General features: G+C 42.0%; 1 protein-coding gene across 1 annotated transcript in view; it reads left to right on the top strand.

Annotated features, from left to right (window-relative positions):
• Nucleotides 1-17,647, top strand: part of KLB (klotho beta) — a 35,245-nt gene extending 17,598 nt beyond the window's left edge. Inside the window, exons 2-5 of the mRNA XM_032400212.1 lie at nucleotides 1,868-2,378; nucleotides 5,238-5,506; nucleotides 10,131-11,274; nucleotides 14,218-17,647. Coding sequence (XP_032256103.1) covers nucleotides 1,868-2,378; nucleotides 5,238-5,506; nucleotides 10,131-11,274; nucleotides 14,218-14,582 — 2,289 coding nt within the window. The 3' untranslated portion in view covers nucleotides 14,583-17,647. The remainder of the gene's footprint in view (nucleotides 1-1,867; nucleotides 2,379-5,237; nucleotides 5,507-10,130; nucleotides 11,275-14,217) is intronic.
• Nucleotides 17,648-18,406: the final 759 nt, after the last annotated feature.

Consider the following 18,406-nt stretch of genomic DNA (forward strand, 5'->3'; position numbering starts at 1 on the left):
TAGGTTAATACCTATCTCTCCCCATCCTAACCCAATTTATGGAACATTATCAGTGTCCACAGAATCTATTAGGTTATTTTTTTTTTAAGATTTATTTATTTATTTGGGAGAGAGAGAGAGCCCGTGTACACACAGGAGCGGGGTAGAGGCAGAGGGAGAGGGAGAAAAGCTGACTCCCAGAGCAGGAAGACAGCCATGGGGCTCCATCCCAGGAGCCCAAGATCATGACCTGAGCCGAAATCAAGCTTCGGACGCTCAACCGACTGAGCCACCCAGGCGCCCCAGGATCTATTAGGTTTGAACCATTGCTCAGATTTGACTATTTTTGGCCTACAAAAATGCATTTCAGATCATTCGACCCAATATAAAATACCTCTAATGAGTGAAAGACAAGCTAAGGAGCAGAACAGAAAGCAGATATTGTGGGTTAAAAATAGTAAGGGTTTGTGCACTTGTTTTAGAAACACCCAAACAGAGGAAATTTGGGACACCTGCGAAGAGACATCAGGAGGCAAGCAAGTCTGAGGGGAAGAGATGCTGTCACACAGATAAAGGACAATTCTAAGGCTGCCCGGGTCACAAAGTGACCTTGAGCATTAACTGGCCAAGAGTCCTTAATTGTAGGCCTGGATATTTGCTCCTCCTGATACAGCTCATGGCCCTTTACCAAACTTTTAATTATTTTTGTCACTTAATGACCTGTTTTATGCCATTTTATATGTTTTCTTTTGCACATTCAGTCTTATTTTCTCAATAAGATGATTGGCTCCTGAAGGCACATTCCCGTGCCGTTTATTTCAGCCTTTCGGGGCAGGGCAAACCAAGCATTAAGTAAGCGCTCAGTGAGTACCTATTAAACAGACTGGAAACCCATCATGAGGCTCTGTTATCAGAGAGCTCAACTGGAAATGCAAATTCTGGGAGGACCAGTAGTAGTAAGATGCATCTTTGAGCAGTAGCTCCTACAGGCCTTATGGTATGCTACGTATTTAATATATACGTTAGCATCACATCTAACAACTTTACAAAGGGCATTATTATTAACTTCATTTTACAGCTGAAGATACTAAGAGATTTCAGAAAGGTTAAGTGAATAACCATGTCTTAACCTTGTCTAAGGCCACACAGTAAATACCTGAACTTCAAGCCCGAGAGTGCTGAACCCAAAACCCACGCTCTTTCCTGCTTTGTGTAGTCCCTGCCACCCTTTTATAATAACAATAATAATAACCTATATTAATAATAATATGGTTATAAAAGAATAGTTATAAAAATAAAATCATTATCTTAATAATAGTATGTTATAAAAATAATAGTAATAGTAGTAATAATAATGGCTTATAGAGGGGTTACTCTGTGCCAGACCCTGTTCTAAAGTCCTTTGCATATATTAATTCATTCAATCTTCACAAGCCTAGAAGATGGGCTCTATTATCCATTTACAGGATTTTGAGAGTGCATTCTCTTGGACTTCTAAGTTAGGGCTAAAAGGAGATTCTGTAGAACAAAGAAGGATCACTGAGCTTTGTCTTTTTATGTAGGGGAAGAAACTCTACAATCCACATAATATGTCACCGGCACCCAGCCCCTAGAGGGCCCATGAAGGGAGCCAGGGAGAGAAGTAAGATGGAGCTTGGACCGGAGTTCTCCGCCTGCCCCTTGGCAATCCTATAGGAAAGGCTTTAGGTTGGAGGCCTAAGAGAAGCAGACAGAGAACAGACTTTGAGATCATCAGGGTTCCCTGACAGCTCTCCCCTGCATCACCCTGTGCGTCACCAATTTGTCCCTGAAAAGACCTTCTACCAGCCCAAATTACAATCCTTGTGAGTAAGGACAAGAAAGATTAACAATATTTTCTTCTTATTAGGCTCATTCAAAAGTTTGGCATAACTACAACACAAATTTCCGCCCACATCAGAAGGGTTTGGTGTCAATCACGTTGGGATCCCATTGGATTGAGCCAAACAGATCAGAAAACATGATGGATATACTCAAGTGTCAACAATCCATGGTTTCCGTGCTCGGGTGGTTTGCCAGCCCTATCCACGGGGATGGAGACTATCCAGAGGTGATGAAAAAGAAGTTGCTCTCCATTCTACCCCTTTTCTCTGAAGCAGAGAAGAAGGACGTGAGGGGCACCGCTGACTTCTTTGCCTTTTCCTTTGGACCCAACAATTTCAAGCCCCAGAACACCATGGCTAAAATGGGACAAAATGTGTCACTCAACTTAAGAGAAGTGCTGAATTGGATTAAGCTGGAATATGGCAACCCCCGGATCTTGATTGCTGAGAATGGCTGGTTCACAGACAGTCATGTGAAAACAGAAGATACTACAGCCATCTACATGATGAAGAATTTCCTCAACCAGGTTCTTCAAGGTTGGTTGCACATTAGCTCAATTTTTTAAACCTTTGAATATTTATCCTATAGGACACTTAATGTCATCTTCGAACATATGATTATTGTTGTTGGGCTTTCCCATTGACCCATGTTGATAGAGTTTTTGTGTTACTCTCATGTCCTTTTTAAATAAAAGTTTGACAACAAAATAATACTAGACTGTAGATATACATCCTTAATTGGCAACAAGGTGCTGTATCATTCTTCTTTTCATTTTTTTAAAGATTTTAAAATTTTTAAAAATTTATTTATTTATTTGAGAGAAAGAGAGCTGGGGGAGGGGCAGAGGGAGAGAGAGAGGGAGAGAGAGATTCTCAAGCAGATTCCATGCTGAGCACAGAGCCCCATGCGGAGCTCCATCTCACAACCCTGAGATCGTGACTTGAGCCAAAACCAAGAGTCAGACGCTTAACCAACTGAGCCACCCAACTGAGCCATATGCTCAAGAGATATGTCCCAAAGTTTTCTAGCAGTACTTTAGTCTAAGATATTGAAACTTTTCTTGAAATTGTGCTCTTTTTAGGGGCACCTGGGTGACTCAATCGGTTGAGCGTCCCACTCTTGATTTTGGCTCAGGTTCAGGGTTGTGGGTTCAAGCCCTGTGGCAGGCTCCACGCTCAGCGGGAAGTCTGCTTCTCTCTTTCTCCCTTCTCCTCTGCCCCTCTCCCCACTTGATCTCTATCTCAAATTAATTAATTAATTAATTAATTAAATTTTTTAAAAAAAGAAATTTTGCTCTTTTTATTCTATTACATGCCTAAACAGTGAAAAGTTCTGAAGACAAAGAATGAGCCATGAATGGCAAAGCTGAGTAATTTCTATTGCTCCTGGATATTCCTCCGACCCCTGCTAAGCCCCTCATTCCTTTTCCACTACTCAAGTAGTGACATCTACAGGTGGCTGATTGAAATAATGGAGCCATAGACAAGCCCAAATTGTGATGGGTCTGTCCCCTACAGAATTGGGCTCCATTTCACCAAATATAAAGAAATTCTCAGCAGAGCTTTCTAAAAGTTTGTGCCTCTCTTTAGAAGTCACAACTATTTTTTTTTAAGATTTTATTTATGAGAGAGAGAGAGCCCGTGTAACTGGGGTCAGAGCAGAGGGAGAGGAACAAGCAGACTCTGCACTGAGCACAGAGCCTGTCACAGGGCTCGATCTCAGGACCCCGATCTCATGATCTGAGCCAAAAGCAAGAGTTGGACGCTTAACGGACAGAGCCACCCAGGCGCCCCTGAGCATGCAACTCTTAATCTTGGGGTGGTGAGTTCCAGTCCCATGTTGGGGATAGAGTTTATTTAAAAATAAATAAACTAGGGGTGCCTGGGTGGCTCAGTTGGTTAAGTGACTGCCTTCGGCTCAGGTCATGATCCCAGAGTCCTGGGATCGAGTCCCACATTGGGCTCCCGGCTCAGCGGGGAGCCTGCTTCTCCCTCTGACCCTCTGCCCTCTCATGCTGTTTCTCTCTCTCTCTTTCAAATAAATAAATAAATAAAATCTTTAAAAAAAACTATAAATAAATAAACTAATTAAATAAATAATTAATTAACTACTTAATTAAAATTTAGAAGTCACAAGCCTAGAGGAAAAGGCAGGTTCTGCAGGAGAGCCTTCAGGGAGGGTCCTCAGGAAGAGTAAGATCTTGTTGCCCCTAAACTGTGGGAAGGAGCAGCATGGAACAGAGCTGCACCCAGCCATGGCCAGGTGCATAGTGGGGGCCTCCAGAGCAAAGGGCCCAGCCTACAGAGCCTGAGCCAAATACCATGCAGTCTGGCAGAAAGGGTATCCATTCCCTAGGTGTCACCATTCCCTCTCCCCTGAGGGCCCTACAACACCAAAAGCACTAGAAGCAGGGCCTACTGAAACATACTTATCTCCCTAGAATCTCCTCGGATGGATTCTCCACCTTTTAGGAAAAGACCATCAGTGACAAAAAGCCAAAAATGCAGAAATGAGGCATTTCTGTGAGAGAAATGAAAGGTTTTAAGAGAAGAAAAATAGTTTGTGGTTGGTTTGGGGATTTGGTGCTTTTATTGCTGCTATTGATTTCCATATTTCATGTTTACCCAATTCCTCAAAGTTATTGAATCGGGGGCTCCTGGCTGGCTCCGTCGGTAGAGCACGTGACTCTTGATCGTGGGGTTGTAAGTTCGAACCCCACATTGGGTATAGAGATCACTTAAAAAAAAAAAAAAAAATCTTAAAAAAAAAAAGTTACCGAATCAGAGTTTTTAATGCTAGAAAGGTCCTGAGAGATCTTTTCCAACCTTTTCTGCTCCGAAACTTGCCCAGGAGCACCATCCCAGGGGAATAGCGGCCTCCTGCCCCCGCCCCTCCGCCGGCCCCCTCTCCCACAATACTGTACTTGTTTCTCCTCCTTGTATGTACATTCACTTTTGTTCATTCTCAAAGCTGATTTTTCGGTCCTTAAAGGGCAGTTTCATAGAAGATAGTTCCTCCACAAATGGGACCTAACCCAAGCTTGAAATGAGACGCTCTTGGTCATGAGCAGACCTCTGCCTGGGTCCTGGAGGGTTCTAGGGATTTCTATGCCTTCTGGCACAGATTTGCCCACTCATATTCTCAGGAATATTTGAAATTGGATCCTTGAAGTGTGTCTTTCCCCTGTTGCGGGTAAGGGGAAGGACCATCCCAGGTGAAAATAATTGTCATTTTTCAAGTATCAACGTGAATTTTCTATTGTACATCACAAACCTGCAAATGAGGAGAAAAGCCGGTTTCACCATATGTTCCTGGCAACACGTCCCCTGGCAGATTGTTCGCGAATCAGAAACACGAACCAGAGTGAACATCTCTGCTTTTCTTCCTCTGTGCAGCTATAAGGCTGGATGGAATACAAGTGTTCGGCTACACTGCCTGGTCCCTCCTGGATGGCTTTGAATGGCAGGATGCTTACACCACTCGCCGAGGATTGTTTTATGTGGATTTGAATAGCAAGCAAAAAGAAAGAAAGCCCAAGTCTTCGGCACGTTACTATAAACAGATCATCCAGGAAAATGGTTTTACTTTCAAAGAGTCCACCCCGGATGTGCGGGGTCAGTTTCCCTGCGACTTCTCGTGGGGCGTCACCGAGTCTGTCCTTAAGGTGAGTGACCGCTTACAAAGTAACTATAAACGGGTGCAGACCGGACGTAGTATTTAATTCATGGACTCAATGACAGCTGTCAGGCAAGAGGAAATATGATTACTTGGAGGTTCTGGAGGGGAATTGGGGAAAGAGGAAGGAAGATGAGAATTAGTGCTTACCCAGAGCCTCTCATGTACCAGAACTTATCCTGAGTTCTGAGATGAGAGCCTGCGCTCAAGAAGTATACGGTCTAGAGGGAACTTACAGTCCTTTCTAAAAGAGGCATTTGGTCAGTAGCATCAAAATTATAAAATCGTTTTATAGATTTTGTTTTGCCAAAAGCCAATTATTAGTGGCCCTTGATTTAAGTGGTTCCTGTTATTTGATAGGTTTGAATGATTTGCCTTATGAGGTCTCTATATCCTCGTGGGGTCTCCCATGTTCATTCGTCACCTTCATCACATTACTTCCTTAAATGCCACCTTCTCAATAAGGCTTCTCTCCACTCCAAAAAAGAATCACAATCCTCTCATTCCCCTTTCTTCCTTTGTCCCCCCTATATATCCTATTCATCACTAGCTAATATACCACTATGTACTTTACACATTTTTCTTTTTTTCTCTAGCTTTATTGAGAGATAATTGACATACAACATTGTGTAAGTTTAAGGTGGACAACATGGTGACTTGATACATTTATATATTGCAAAACAATTACCACCATAACAAAATTCCCATTTCTTTCTGCGGTGAGAACATTTAAGATCTATTCTCTTAGCAACGTTAAAGTGTGTAATACTGTATCATTAGCTATAATCACCATGCTGTACATCCGATCCTCAGAACTTAATTTTATCACTGTGAGTTTGTACTCTTTGACCAATATCTCCCCATCTGCCCCACTAGAACGCAAGCTTGCTCCGCAAGGGTGGAGAGGTTCGAGGCTTTGCTCCCTGCTGTGTGCCTTCCTAGGGCAGCGTCAGCTACGTGGCCAACTGAGCACTGGCCATGTACCATGCAAAGTGAAGTTGTTAAGGTCAACTTTTAGAGCCAGATGAGCTGTTAGAGACCTCCTATTCCAAATCCTTCGTTTTACAGATTAGGAAAATGAGACCCATCGTTCATAATTGAGATCTAAGTGACTTGTCCAAGGCAACATAAATAGTGGCAAGACTGTAACAGGCAGCCCGCAAGCCTCCATATTTACAGTGCTCTTTTCAAAATAATAGCAACTAATTTTTTAAGCCCTTATTTATGTGCCAAGCATATAGCTGTTGTATATATGTACATTCTCTCTCCTAAATCTTAAAACCCTCATTTTACAAGCAAGGAAACTGAGGCTTAGGGAGGTTTCCTAATTTGTTCAGGGTACCCAGATCTGTCTGTTTCCTGACACCACGATAAGACCTCACAATACCACACTATGGCCTGTATTCTAGAAGCATATGGAAAGACAGCAAGATCTACAAGGGATGGACCAGACAAAAGGGCTCAAACCATGAGTGGACACAGTTCACAGGTCATGAATCTCAATCCCTGTTGATACTTAAACATGATTTAGAAAAGGCTCAGAGATAATAATGGTGGAAAAGATAGAGAGTAACCTAAATACAGAACTGATTCATCTTCAACTTGTGTCCCCTGTAAAGCCAACTACTTACCCAGTTCCTATCCCCTCTACATGGCAAAGGCAGGCCATCTTTTCCCTACCGCTTCAAATGGGTTTATATTTTCTTTAATTCCACACCAAGAAAAGAAAGATCCCAGGAGAGATAAGAGTTCCTGCCTGTACACGACCCAACCTGTAAGTTTCTACTTCATCTGAAGACCTATTTGTGCCCCAGTGATTGACACTGTGAATGTCTACCCCATCGGGGGGCCCTATCCCTACTCTGAGGAGCAAGAGTGAATCACTTGGGTCAGGGCGAAGCAATTCTGTGATCAGCAAGTTCTGAGTTTCTTGCTTTCGCCAGGAGCCCAGTGAGGCATCAGCCTCCCTTGAACTTGGACTAAGAGTGAGGATGAATTATTTGTCAAGGAAAATTAGAGTGCTTTTTGAAAAAATCAGCCAGAGGATGTATGAATAGATAGATGCCAAAAAACTAGATGTCCTCTATAGGAAGACTGACAAAATGAAAGTAACACTTTAAAAATATTGGTGTGCCTACCTACAAACATGCCTATCTTATTTTCCCCCAGCCTCTCAGTATTCTTTTCTCCTCTAACATTTTGTTTTGATAAGTTTCAGACTCATACAATAAACACCCATATTCCCTTCATCGAGACTGACCAATTGTTAACATTTTGCCACATTTGCTTTATCTCTCTTTTATAAACCAGTGAAAAGTTGCAGACATTATTACACTTCACTCCAAAATATTTCTACTCAAATGTGTCTCCTAAAAATAAGGACATTCTCCTATATCATTATTAAATTATCATTCCCATAATATTTAATATTGATTTAATATCATCTAACATACATTCCATATTCAAATTATCCTAAATGTTTCCAAAATGTCCTTTATAGATTTAAAAAAAAATTTTAGATCAAGAATACAAACAAGGATGACACACTGGTTGTCCTTCATCTTTAGCCTCCTTTAACTCAGAATAATTCCCCCAAGTTCATAGTATTGGCATATTTGAAGAGCCCAGACCAATTGATTGTAGAATGTCTCATGTTCTGGATTTCTTTGTTTCTTTATTGGATTCGATGAGGTTGTGTATTTCCCAATATATCGCATCAGGAAGCACATGATGTCATTGTTTCATTATGGAAGATGTTAATGTGTTGAAGTAGTAGTTACCACATTTCTAGATTAAGGTAGCATTTGCAAGATCTCTTAATTGAAACGTACCTTTCCCATTTGTAATTAAGAAGTAATGTGCTGGTGACACTTTGAGACCGTCCGTATATATATCCTGCTTCCCAACATGTCACTAGTGGTCTTAATATTGATTCATAAACTTTACCTGAACTATTACTTTGTAGGTTGCAAAATGGTGAATTTCTAATTATATTATTCCTTCTACATATATCGGGTAATTCTCTTAATTTCAATGCATTATAATTCATTACTGTCATTGTTTCATTAGTCTTTTTGATGCTCAGATTATCTCAAAGGTGGCCAATGGGACTCCTTCAAACTGCTCCTGTGTCTTTTTTTTTTTTTTTTTTTAGATTTTATTTATTTACTTGACAGAGAGAGAACATAAGTAGGCAGAGGCAGGCAGAGGGAGAGGGAGAAGCAGGCTCTCCACTGAGCAGTGAGCCCGACGTGGGGCTCGATCCCAGGACTCTGGGATCATGACCTGAGCCGAAGGCAGACGCTTAACCGACTGAGCCACCCAGGCGCCCCGCTCGTGTGTCTTTTTGACATTTCCTTTTCAGTTTTTAAGTGCATCCTTACTTTTCTGGCATAAGATGTACCAGCATCACCTCATTCTTTTCCTGCCCCAGACTGGAAAAAGCCATTTCTCCAACGAGTCCAGGATCAGTCTTAGTGGGGAACAGAATTTTAGAATTAAGCTCTCAGGAACTAGGGTTGAGATTGTGGTTCACCACCTCCAACTAGATCTCTTAGCAGATTAATCACACCCACTTGCTAAACCGAATGCTTGTTGGAGGTTTTTAAAAGACAGATATTCATTTGATCTTGCCTTACCTCTTAGCAAGATTGCTCTTTGTAAACACCCTTTCAGTATTAAGATGCTCTGAGGTTTCAAAACATTGAGATTGTCAATCTAAGCTAGAAGGATTTTACTCAATTATATGCAGATTTAACTTCATGCTCACATGATCAATGTTCTCTCAGTTTAATGTTCTAGATAACTGGCTGCCAGATGGTAAGTGGGCAGTGATATGGTTTTGTAATTGGACTATGAAGGATGACACACGAGAAAACAATTAGAGGGAAAATATTTACCAAAGGTTAATTATCATTTTTTTTCCAGGTGCATTTAAATTCAGCCATAGGAAGAAAAGGTACTTTAAAACAAGTACAGAACTTTTATTTTCTCTTATTAATGTTGAATTTGGAAATGTTTTTTCTTAAGCCCTTTCCTGTTTTAATTTAGACTTAAGGGCCTAGCAGGCAATTACTGCAACCATGGAAAACTAAACCCAAGTCATGACTACCTTATGTTTGTAGATTGCTTTAGAGTTGACAGAGCGCTTTCCCAGAGTCATTGACTCGTCACAACACACCTGTGAGGTGGGTGAGATTGCTCTGTCACTAGACAGAGTTGCCAAGCCCGAGTTTCAAAGGGGCAGAATGAGGACAAGAGTCAAGGATTAGCTCCTTAGTGGGGGGCAGGGTATGACACACCATCAGATCCAAGAGTCAATTTGGGAGTTCCTGGGGGATAGTTTACTGTTTTTACCAGTCATAATCTAAGTATCTTGCATAAAGAGGGTGTTCGGTATTGTCCTGTGGATGAAGAAATGCGGTGTTCTCATAGGCCCGTGGGTGGGTGTTCTCATCGGCCCCTGGGATCGAGTCCTGCATCGGGCTCCCTGCTCAGTGGGGAGTCTGCTTCTCCCTCTGCCCCTCCCCCTGCTTGTGCTCTCTCTCTCTCCCCCTCTCCCTCCCACTCTCTCTGACAAATAAATAAATCTTGAATGTGCTTGTTTTTCACAGCCCAAGGTGGTGGCTTCCTCCCCACAGTTCAGCGACCCTCACCTGTACGTGTGGAATGTGACGGGCAACAGACTGCTGCACCGAGTGGAAGGGGTGAGGCTGAAAACACGGCCCGCTCAATGCACAGACTTCGGCAGCATCAAGAGACAACTGGAGATGTTGGCAAGAATGAAAGTCACTCACTACAGGTTTGCTCTGGACTGGCCCTCAGTCCTCCCCACCGGCAACCTGTCCGTGGTTGACCGCCAAGCTCTGACGTACTACAGGTGTGTGGTCAGCGAGGGGCTGAAGCTCAACATCTCCCCGATGGTCACCTTGTACTATCCGACGCACGCCCACCTGGGCCTCCCCACGCCCCTGCTGCACGGCGGGGGCTGGCTGAACCCATCCACAGCCCAGGCCTTCCAGGACTACGCTGGGCTGTGCTTCCAGGAGCTGGGGGACCTGGTGAAGCTCTGGATCACCATCAATGAGCCCAACCGGCTGAGTGACATCTACAGCCACACTGGTAACGACACCTACCGGGCAGCGCACAACCTGCTGATCGCCCACGCGCTGGTCTGGCGCCTCTACGACAGGCAGTTCAGGCCTGTGCAGCGCGGGGCCGTGTCGCTGGCTTTGCACTCGGACTGGGCCGAACCCGCCAACCCCTACGCCGACTCGCACTGGCAGGCGGCCGAGCGCCTCCTCCAGTTCGAAATCGCCTGGTTCGCAGAGCCCCTCTTCAAGACCGGGGACTACCCGTTGGCCATGAGGGAGTACATCGCGCTCAAGAACAGGCAGGGGCTCTCGCGCTCCACCCTGCCTCGCTTCACCGAGGAGGAGAGGAGGCTGGTCAAGGGCGCCGCCGACTTCTACGCGCTCAACCACTTCACCACCAGGTTCGTGATGCACGCGCGCCAGAACGGCAGCCGCTACGACGCCGACAGGGACGTCCAGTTCCTGCAGGACATCACCCGCCTGAGCTCCCCCAGCCGCCTGGCTGTCCTGCCTTGGGGCGAGCGCAAGGTGCTGAGGTGGATCCGGAAGAACTATGGAGACGTGGATGTTTACATCACGGCCAGTGGCATCGATGACCAGTCTCTGGAAAATGATGAACTCAGAAAATACTACTTAGAGAAATACATTCAGGAGGCTTTGAAAGGTGAGGTTCGGGCCGTATCAGAGAGTGTGAAACGACATTACCAGCTCAGGTGAACGAAAGAATGAGCGGAGAAGGTGCGTTAGTGACAGTGCCAGCTCATTAGGGAAAATCTGGCAAGTTTAGAAAAGTATTTTTTAAAAGATCAGAAAAACACAAAACAAAAACAAATCACCTGAGGCCCAGGTGAGCTCCCCCAATTAAGCACTGTTGGTATTTTGGATTATTTACTCCCACCATGTGTGCTAGACAGTTTTAGTACAAGTGAAAGTTTTGTATCCAACTTTTTTTTCTAATATCACATTGTTAGTGTTCCACGTCACTAAAATTGCCTTAATATTTTTTTAAAAGATTTTATGTATTTGAGGGAGAGAGAGCGAGCATGAGCAGGGGGAGAGGCAAAGGGAGAGAGAAAAGGAGAAGCAGACTCCCTGCTAAGCGGGGGTGGGGGGGCGGGGGGATGCGGGGCTCGATCCTAGGACCCTGGGATCATGACCGGAGCCGAAGGCAGAAGCTTAACTGACTGAGCCACCCAGGTGCCCCGCCTTAATACTATTTTAATGGTTGCTTAATATCCCATCATATAGACATATCTTTATGCATGTAAGCATTCCTCTGTTTGACATGGGGTTTTTAATACTAAGAAGCAAGTACCTTTGGATATAAATCTTTGTCTTCATTTCTGATTATCTTCCTAAGAAGGACTGCCCACTATGGAATTATTGGGTCATGTTACAAACAGCGGTTTTCATCCCCCTCCCCAAGCAAGCTATAATTTTTTAATACTTTTTAAAAATTCCTCAATTTTATCTATTTTGATGGAAGCGAACAACAGTGTTTGAGAGTATCTTACATAATCTTTGCAGTATTGCCTATCATTTTAAAAATACTTTTAAATGTTCATAATAGATTTTGTTGAAGCAGCAAAAAGATCCCAGAAATATACTTATTTACTAAGCACCTAATATAGGCAGAAACTGTTCCGGGCACTGTTATCACCACTGAACAAAGTAAAAATTACTGTCCTCATGAAGCCTATATTTTTGTGGGATGAGAGTCAACAAATAAGATATATAGCTGTATGGAGAAAAAACAGCAGGGAAGAGGGTGACCAGGAGTGGGTATAGGAGTAGTTACAATTCTAAGGCGTGGTTGGGGAAGTCTTCAAAGACCTGGAGGAGCAAGGCAGCAAACCTGTGCAGTTATCTGTGAAATGTTCCAGGTGAGAGAACAGCAATTGCAAAAAACCTAATGTGGGAGTATGCCTGGCCTGTTTGAGGTTCAGGAAGGAGGTAAAAGTGGTGGAAGCATGAGCAACGGGGGAAAGTAATCAGAGATGAGGTCAAGGAAATAGAAGCAGATCAGACAGAGCTTAGTAAGCCATTGTAAGAACTGTGGCTCTTACTCTGAAATCGGCAGGCTATGGAAGGTTTTAAAAAGAAGGGGACATGACCTAACTCACACTTTAAAAGAATCACTCTGGCAGCTTTTTGGATACATTGTAAAGGAGCAAGAACAGAATCAGGGAGGGTTGGAGTAGTCTAAGAAATAATGGGGGACTGGATTAGGTTATTAAAAGTGGAGATGGTGAGAAGAGGCTAGGATCTGGATTTATTCTGAAGGTAAAGTCAACAGAATTGGATGGGGGTTGTGAGAGGGGAGTGAAGAAACAATCTGTTTTGGTTTGAGCAACTAAAGGGTGAGTGGCCATTTACCAGGTCGGAGGAGACTGGTGGAACAGATTTTTGGAGTTGTTTGGTGTTGCACAGGTTGTTTGAGATGTCTATTAGACATCCAATTAGAGATGTCAAATAGGCTAATTGGAGTCTCAGGTTCCGCGGAGAGGTCTGGGGCTGAGATACAAATTTCGGAGTTAAGAGCAAGAATGGTGGGACACCTGAGTGGCTCAGTCGGTTAAGCACATGCCTTTGGCTCAGGTCCCTCATGGGGCTCCTTGCTCGGCGGGGAGCCTGCTTCTCCCTCTGCCTGCAGCTCCCCCTGCTTGTGCTCCGACAAATAAATCTTAAAAAAAAAAAAAAGAGCAAGAATGGTATTTAGAAACAATAAGGCTGGATGATATCACAAGGGAGCAAGCAGAGAGGCCTGAGCCCTGAAACACTTCAATATTCAGAGGTCAGAGAGATGAGAAACCAGTAAGAGTGAATAGGAGCCAGTGCTGTAAAGATAACTAGAGGAGAGTATGCAATCAAGGGGGGGCTTTTTTTGCTTAAGATATCAGAAGTTATAGCATGTTCATATGGAAATGACTCAATAGTGAGGGGTAATACAGGAGAGAAGGGGAGAACAGATGGAGATGTCCTTGAGTAAGCAAGAGAGAATAAACTTAGTGTATAGGTGAAGAGTCAGCCTCTTTCAGGAACATGGACAGGTCAGGTCATCCATAGTAACAGAAGTATGGTAGTAGGTGGATAGAAGTGATGGTGGGAAATTGGAGAATTCTCCTCTGAGTACTTCAGTTTTTAAGTGAAATAGGTAAGAAGGTCATCCCTTCAAAGCAAGGATGACAGTTTGAGCAGAGGTGTGTATCAGTCAAGTGACCAGGGGAAACCAAGTATGGTTATTGGGCAGCACCAAGAGCACATCTGAGGTCTGGAATCAGGCCAAACAGACAAGATTTTTCCGCTTGTGACCAAATGAACACAATGACAGTAAGTCCTTTTACACTTTCGTGGCTCCAGTTCTTAAATTTTTTACGCCCTGCCCCCACCCCCAGGTGTTTTTGTATTATTTATGGATCAAAGTTTTACTTCAAAATTTTTTAAGCTTACACATATTTTCACATTTTTATCAATCATAAAAGAATGTCAGAAAACCCTTTAATGACAATTGCTACTTTGAGTTTAGCTTATTTCAATGGAAACTAAATTCTTACTCAGATATTTTATAGTTCATTTGTGATTAATGTTCATTTCTGATACTTTTCAGCACACCTAATTGATAAAGTCAAAATCAAAGGCTATTATGCATTCAAACTGACTGAAGAAAAATCTAAACCCAGATTTGGATTCTTCACATCTGAATTCAAAGCTAAATCCTCAGTTCAGCTTTACAACAAACTGATCGGCAACAGCGGCTTCCCTTCTGAGAACACGAGTCCTAGGTGCAGTCAGACTCAAAGAAACACAGAGTGCATGGTCTGCTTATTTCTTGTGCAAAAGAAACCATTGATATTCTTTGGTTGTTGCTTCTTCTCCACGCTGGTTCTACTTTTATCAATTACCATTTTTCATAAGCGAAAGAGAAAAAAAATTTGGAAAGCAAAGAACTTACAACAGATACCATTAAAGTAAGGCCACAGAAAGTTCTTAGTGAAACGGATCCTGTTTCTGTCTGCATGATAGAAAGTCTAAAAATTCACTCCAGTTCCATATACTGGTAACTTATAGAAGACAATTTGAAATACTAGTGGTAACCAAGGTGATGACAATCACGGTCTCTGCTGTGTGGTCCAAATGAATTTTCCGTTAGGTATTCACATCACTGAATTCAGTTCTTGGATGTGAAGATAAAGGCTTTACCCAGACAGTAAGCTATGAGGATTATCTGATACACTGCTTCAAGTTTAATGAGCTGTTATCCATCATTCTTCTCTAGCTTTCTTCTATAAATACCAATAGCTACTTATAACAAATTACTTAGAGAAAAAGTGCAACTTTTGCTAGACTCCACAGCAGAAATTTAAAACTCTTAACACTGGATAGTGATTATTCTGTCACTTCTAACAAGGTGCTTTTCCCCTTTAGAAAATACATAAGTAATGCTTATTTATCATCAGCTCCAGCATAGACTCTTAAGCACATAGATCCTAGTTTTTCTCAATAGAAATAAAAACCATCACTTATAAAACATGGCATTTTGTGAGGTGCCTCCTTGTATCAGATCTGATTTAAAAACAGAACTTCCATAACTCAACTCATGGAAAGATCACAGGATTAAGATTAAGAAGAGCTAGACCCAACTGCCTGTGGAGACAGCAGTCACCCAACCTCACAGTACGGCAAATTCCTCTTTAGACAAATTGACAGCATTCTTCCTCACTTGGATTGTGAGGCAAGGATCTTACATACTTAGGAAAGCTAAATATCCTAAAATGATGTGGTTTATTACCAAGTCATCAGAGGCTATTACTCCATAAGACTTGCTCTCTCCTGTGGAGCTCCACTGTTCTGACACCAGTGTATACAGGGACCGCTCACAAAGGTATAGAATGCAGCTCGATCTTGACCTTGCAACTGTGCCTCTTTGGATACAATTCACTGTTGATGGTCTGAAGGAGTTAAAACTTTTGCCATTGCGTCTTTTGAAGCTGGGATTCTTAAATCTGAACTAGGAGGTAATTTTTTTGAACTCTTACGCTTAAGATTCATTCAGTGTATTCTAAATTTTAGAGGAAAAAGACCTGAATGTAAGCCCATTCATAAGGTTAGTCAACATTTAAATTCACATTTCACATAGTAGCTAATCACTGTCCACTCTATCCAAGAATTTACTGAGTCAAAGGAAAGGTTTTTTTTTTGTTTAAAAAACCTTGGTAGGAAACTACCCTAAATGAAGTCAATTGTGATTGCTTTTCAGGTCTCTATGTCAGAAGCCAAATTTTGTAGGTAATGGAGATTCTAATAGAAGTGTCAAAGATACTGTAATGAGATAACATAATTGGTCAAGTAAATGCAAAAATGATGGGTAATCAGTTTGCTTTTTGGCTGGCCAAATTCAAACAGTAATTGCAGTTTTCTATTCCCTTTGCCCCCACTGTATCCACTCTCCCAGCTTTGGTAGTTTTTATATTATGCTTTTTATCTTTTCAAGTAATTTTTGTTATTTCCTCTTTGAAAACTCACGTAGTTGGCCTAAGGCTATCCACAATTACAACTGGTTGTTTTAATGTTAACTATGTGGAAAGACTCATTTAAAACAACCACTTGGCTGGGTTTTTTTTTTCTTTGTGCCACATGGATTCACTGACCCCAAAGTTCCAGTGAATATTCTTATAGGAATTTTCAGTTGAACAACTTACCAACTTTTTAACTTCTCTTTAATATCTAACATCTTGAATGCATATTCAGTCATAGGAATAACAAAGATTTAGAATTAAATTAAGGTTTTGCTTTTCTGGTGTCTAAATATTACTTTGTGCTCTGATTAAAAAGTATCTTGTATTCAGTTTACCATTAACCTTCAATACATTATGCCTTTATATTTAGAGCTGAAGTTAAAACTTGTGTCCTTTTTCAAATTTGTTAACCTTGCCATAAACTCCCCCAAACAGTCAAGTCCCAAACCAATGCTTACAGTCCTCTAACACCTGGGAACCATGTTTTTAGCCATCACCATATAAGAATCCTTAAATAATATAAATCATGATCAATTATACTTACTATTCAGGTTTATCCTAAACTCATTTAAAAATTATGTCATTTTAAACTGATAGCTTTTGACAGGATAATATTTTCAGAATTTAGGCCTGGGACTTGCTTGGGGGGGGGGGGCGGCGGGGGGAGACCTCTTAAAACCTAGTTAACTTGTGTTCTATTTTGTGTATGGTATTAGTTTGTATATTCAATGTAACAACCCTGTCTTTGACTAACAAGTCTGGTACATACAGAATATTACAACATAACCATGGTGTTTAAAGATCCTCTGTAAAATTAGGTGGTGAGTACATTTTGACTAATTGTTGAATTCTCAATGTAATTTATTCCAAATAAACTGGGTTTATGCCGATTTATATTCACTAACAATCTGGTCAATTATAAGAACCATAAAATATGAACGGGTCTGGTGTATGACTGGATTCTGCCCAATACTGCCTCTGTCCATCTTCCCAAGCTGTGTGCATCCTGGATAACTTTCTTTGGAGTATGTTTTCTCATTATAAAATGTGGATATCTAAACTTCAGAGTTGGGAAAATAACATACAAGTACTTATCCATTGTAGACACAGAAGACATGGAATTCTTCCCAGGGGAAACCAGATTTTCCCTTACCACATCCAACTTAAGTGAAAATCACTCCTTAGCTACAACCAGCCTCTAATTGTTATCTTGCGAAGTCTCACCCATCACGTCAATCCACTTCGCTCTGTGAGAAATTACACTTACACCCACAGCTACCACTGCCTGTACACGGACACTCTCAATTGTAACACCTTCATCCCTCTAATATTGCCATTTGGAAACTTCTTCCTTCCTCAACCCTTAAAATCAGTTTTGAAATCCTCAATACCTTCCATAACATTTCTTTCCAGTCCCATTGGTATTACTGAGTCTTTATACTTTAATCTCCAACAATCTGGGTACCATTCACTCAGCAAATAGCTATATGCCAGGCATTATTTTTATTTTTTTTTTTAAAAGATTTTATTCCTTTGACAGAGAGAGACACAGCGAGAGAGGGACTACAAGCAGGGGGAGTGGGAGTGGGAGAGGGAGAAGCAGGCCTCCCGCCGAGCAGGGAGCCCGATGTGGGGCTCGATCCCAGGACCCTGAGATCATGACCTGAGCTGAAGGCAGACGCTTAACGACTGAGCCACCCAGGCGCCCCTATGCCAGGCATTATTGTTCCAGGTACTTAGAATAACCCAGTGAGAAAAGATCCATCCTCACAAAGGTTACATTCTAACAGGAAAAAAAGCATACAATCAATACACAACAAAGTAAACTATATTACATTCTAAATGCTATGGACAAAAACAAGTGAAGCAGAAGTAAGGGTATGTATGCTAGGATGGGGTTTAGGGGTGAACACCATTAATAGGCTGAAGGCAGGCTTCACTGAAAATGTTTGACAACAAACTTGAAGGTTAAATTGCCACTCCAAAGGGACAGAACTTCTAAACGAAAGGTTTTAAGGCAGTGGTACTAAGGAATAGCAAGGTCCGTTCAGCCAGTCTATCAGAAAGGTTAAGAGAGAGTGGAGTTTGAGAAAAGCATTCTGGCTACTGCTGAAAACAGAGGAGAGGAGCCAAGTCGGAGCAAAGTTGATCAGTTAAAAAGCTATTATACTAACCCAAGCAAAATGTAGTTTTTCATTTTCTGTATTATAAAAAATTTCAAAACTTTATATAAGTAGGCACAATGAATTCCCAGTTTAGTTTCAACAAGTATCAATTTAT

Source organism: Phoca vitulina, unplaced genomic scaffold (assembly GCF_004348235.1).
Source record: "Phoca vitulina isolate PV1807 unplaced genomic scaffold, GSC_HSeal_1.0 scaffold3, whole genome shotgun sequence".
NCBI lineage: Eukaryota > Metazoa > Chordata > Mammalia > Carnivora > Phocidae > Phoca > Phoca vitulina.